Consider the following 2,137-nt stretch of genomic DNA (forward strand, 5'->3'; position numbering starts at 1 on the left):
TGCTAATTTTGGCTTTTAGCTTCATTTATCAAAAAGGGAATTTGTGTGTTTTGTTTCTTTTAGCATTTAGCTGCTGTTCTGCTTTAACTTCTCAGTTATAGGTTCTTCAGTAAATATTAGCACCATTCAGCTCATCATCAGGCTCATTTTCCTCTTTTAATGCTTTGGTTCAGATGAAAGTTTTGTAAATCTCTTCCTCTCAGATTGAAGTCAGCCATGTCAGCCAATGGGAGCTCGGAGACACGCTTCAGGTCAGAGGTCAACAGCACCTGCTGCCACAAGGAGCTGTCCGTCACAGCTTCGGTTATCTCCATGACTGTGGGCATCTGCTCCAACGGTGCTGCCCTCTTRATCCTGCTCAAATCCTACCGGCGCCTTCGAATCAAGTCCCGGGCCTTCTTCCTGCTGTTTGCCAGCAGCTTGGTGGTCACTGARCTGCTGGGTCACCTCGTCAACGGCTCCCTGGTACTTTACGTCTACCACTTCCAGAGGAAGTGGGAGACCTTTGACCCTCACGGCGTCGTGTGCAGCATCTTCGGGGCGTGCATGGTGTTCTACGGCCTGAGCCCCTTGTTCCTGTCGAGCGCCATGGCCGTGGAGCGCTTCATCGGCGTCACCAAGCCCATCTTCCACTCCACGGTGCTGTCCTCCCGCCTCATCCGGAGGCTGCTGGGGCTCACCTGGCTGCTGGCTGCCCTGGTTGCTCTGCTGCCCGTGCTGCTGCAGAGGCCCTACGAGGTCCAYAGCTCCAGGAGCTGGTGTTTCTTTCACATGGAGCAGCCCAAAGACTGGCTGGATGTGCTGCTGCCACTGGTCTTCTCAGTYCTGGGGCTCATGGCGCTGCTGCTCTCCATCGTGTGCAACACGCTTGCGAGCGGCGCTCTGCTGCTGGGGAGGCTGCGCAGCAAGCAGCGCTGCAGAGGCACCTCCTACCATGTGGAGATGATCTGCCAGCTGCTGGCCATCATGCTGGTGTCCTGCGTGTGCTGGGGCCCGTTACTGGTAAGAGCCTTTCCTCTCTGCACCTGAGGCACTGACTCTGTGGCTTGATTAGTCTCGTTGTCTCTGCTGGCGCTCAGAATAAGGTTAGAGTCTGAATTATTCAGCATGCACTTCACTTGTCAAGACTTTTCTAATTTACAGTCATTTTTCCTCATCTTTATACCACGGCTCTTATTTTCTGTGATGGATTTGAAACTTATTTTGTTCAAAATCAGTGTTTGTGACAATAAAATGGGTTCTGAAATAAAACGGGGGATCTGGCATACGTTTATTAAATTCAATTGAATTTATTTTTTGTGACATTTAAGGAAAAATGACTGAAGGAAGAATTGTTTAATATTTCACAGATGTARCAGTTTGTCTTAGAATGAACTACCAGACAAATTAAGTGAATGTTGATTAAGATACAAAAAACATTTAATAAAGTTAAAAATCTGTACGTTTAAATGCAACAATTGAGGTTATTGTTACTGTGAACATCAGAACTGTTACAATTTATACTGATTGTTGTTACATTCTTTAAATTATACAAATATGACCATGTATTAAATTCTCTGTTTTACTTTTGGGATTATGTTGATATTGTGTTGMTATATTTATGTAACATCACCTTTAGATGAAGAGCCCAGAACCAAAATTTGATGGACCAATACCATCTGGTGCCCATATTATATGTTGGGCAGGGATGCATCCTCAGAGACTGAAAACAGTTGATAGCATTGTAAAAACTGTCTTTTTTAAACAGTTTCTCACCCTACCCCTAATTTGCCACTGTCTAAAATACAGYCATATAATACACGGGGGTATTTCCTCACATATGAGGATCATCTTTAGACAAAACACCTACATGTGCGGACAACTGGTACATATGGGGACCTAAGCCAACTTCCTGTTTGGTTTAAATGCCTATGATTGGATGGGGGTTAGGTTTAGGACCAAGGTGTAAATTGAGTTGAGGTTAAGGTCAGATACGTGCCTGTGACATTAGGGTAGGAGGTCACGGTTAAGCTGTAGAAATTAATGGAAGTCAATGGAATGTCCGCATATGTATAGCTGGACAGTTTTGTGTGTGTGTGTGTGTGTGTGTGTGTGTGTGTGTGTGTGTGTGTGTGTGTGTGTGTGTGTGTGTGTGTGT

At 45.5% G+C, this 2,137-nt stretch overlaps 1 protein-coding gene across 1 annotated transcript in view; it reads left to right on the top strand.

Annotated features, from left to right (window-relative positions):
• Positions 1-216: 216 nt before the first annotated feature.
• Positions 217-2,137, top strand: part of ptgfr (prostaglandin F receptor (FP)) — a 3,575-nt gene continuing 1,654 nt past the window's right edge. Inside the window, exon 1 of the mRNA XM_014002754.1 lies at positions 217-1,002. Coding sequence (XP_013858208.1) covers positions 217-1,002 — 786 coding nt within the window. The remainder of the gene's footprint in view (positions 1,003-2,137) is intronic.

The sequence above is a fragment of the Austrofundulus limnaeus genome, unplaced genomic scaffold, assembly GCF_001266775.1.
Source record: "Austrofundulus limnaeus strain Quisiro unplaced genomic scaffold, Austrofundulus_limnaeus-1.0 Scaffold15, whole genome shotgun sequence".
Classification (NCBI taxonomy): Eukaryota; Metazoa; Chordata; class Actinopteri; order Cyprinodontiformes; family Rivulidae; genus Austrofundulus; species Austrofundulus limnaeus.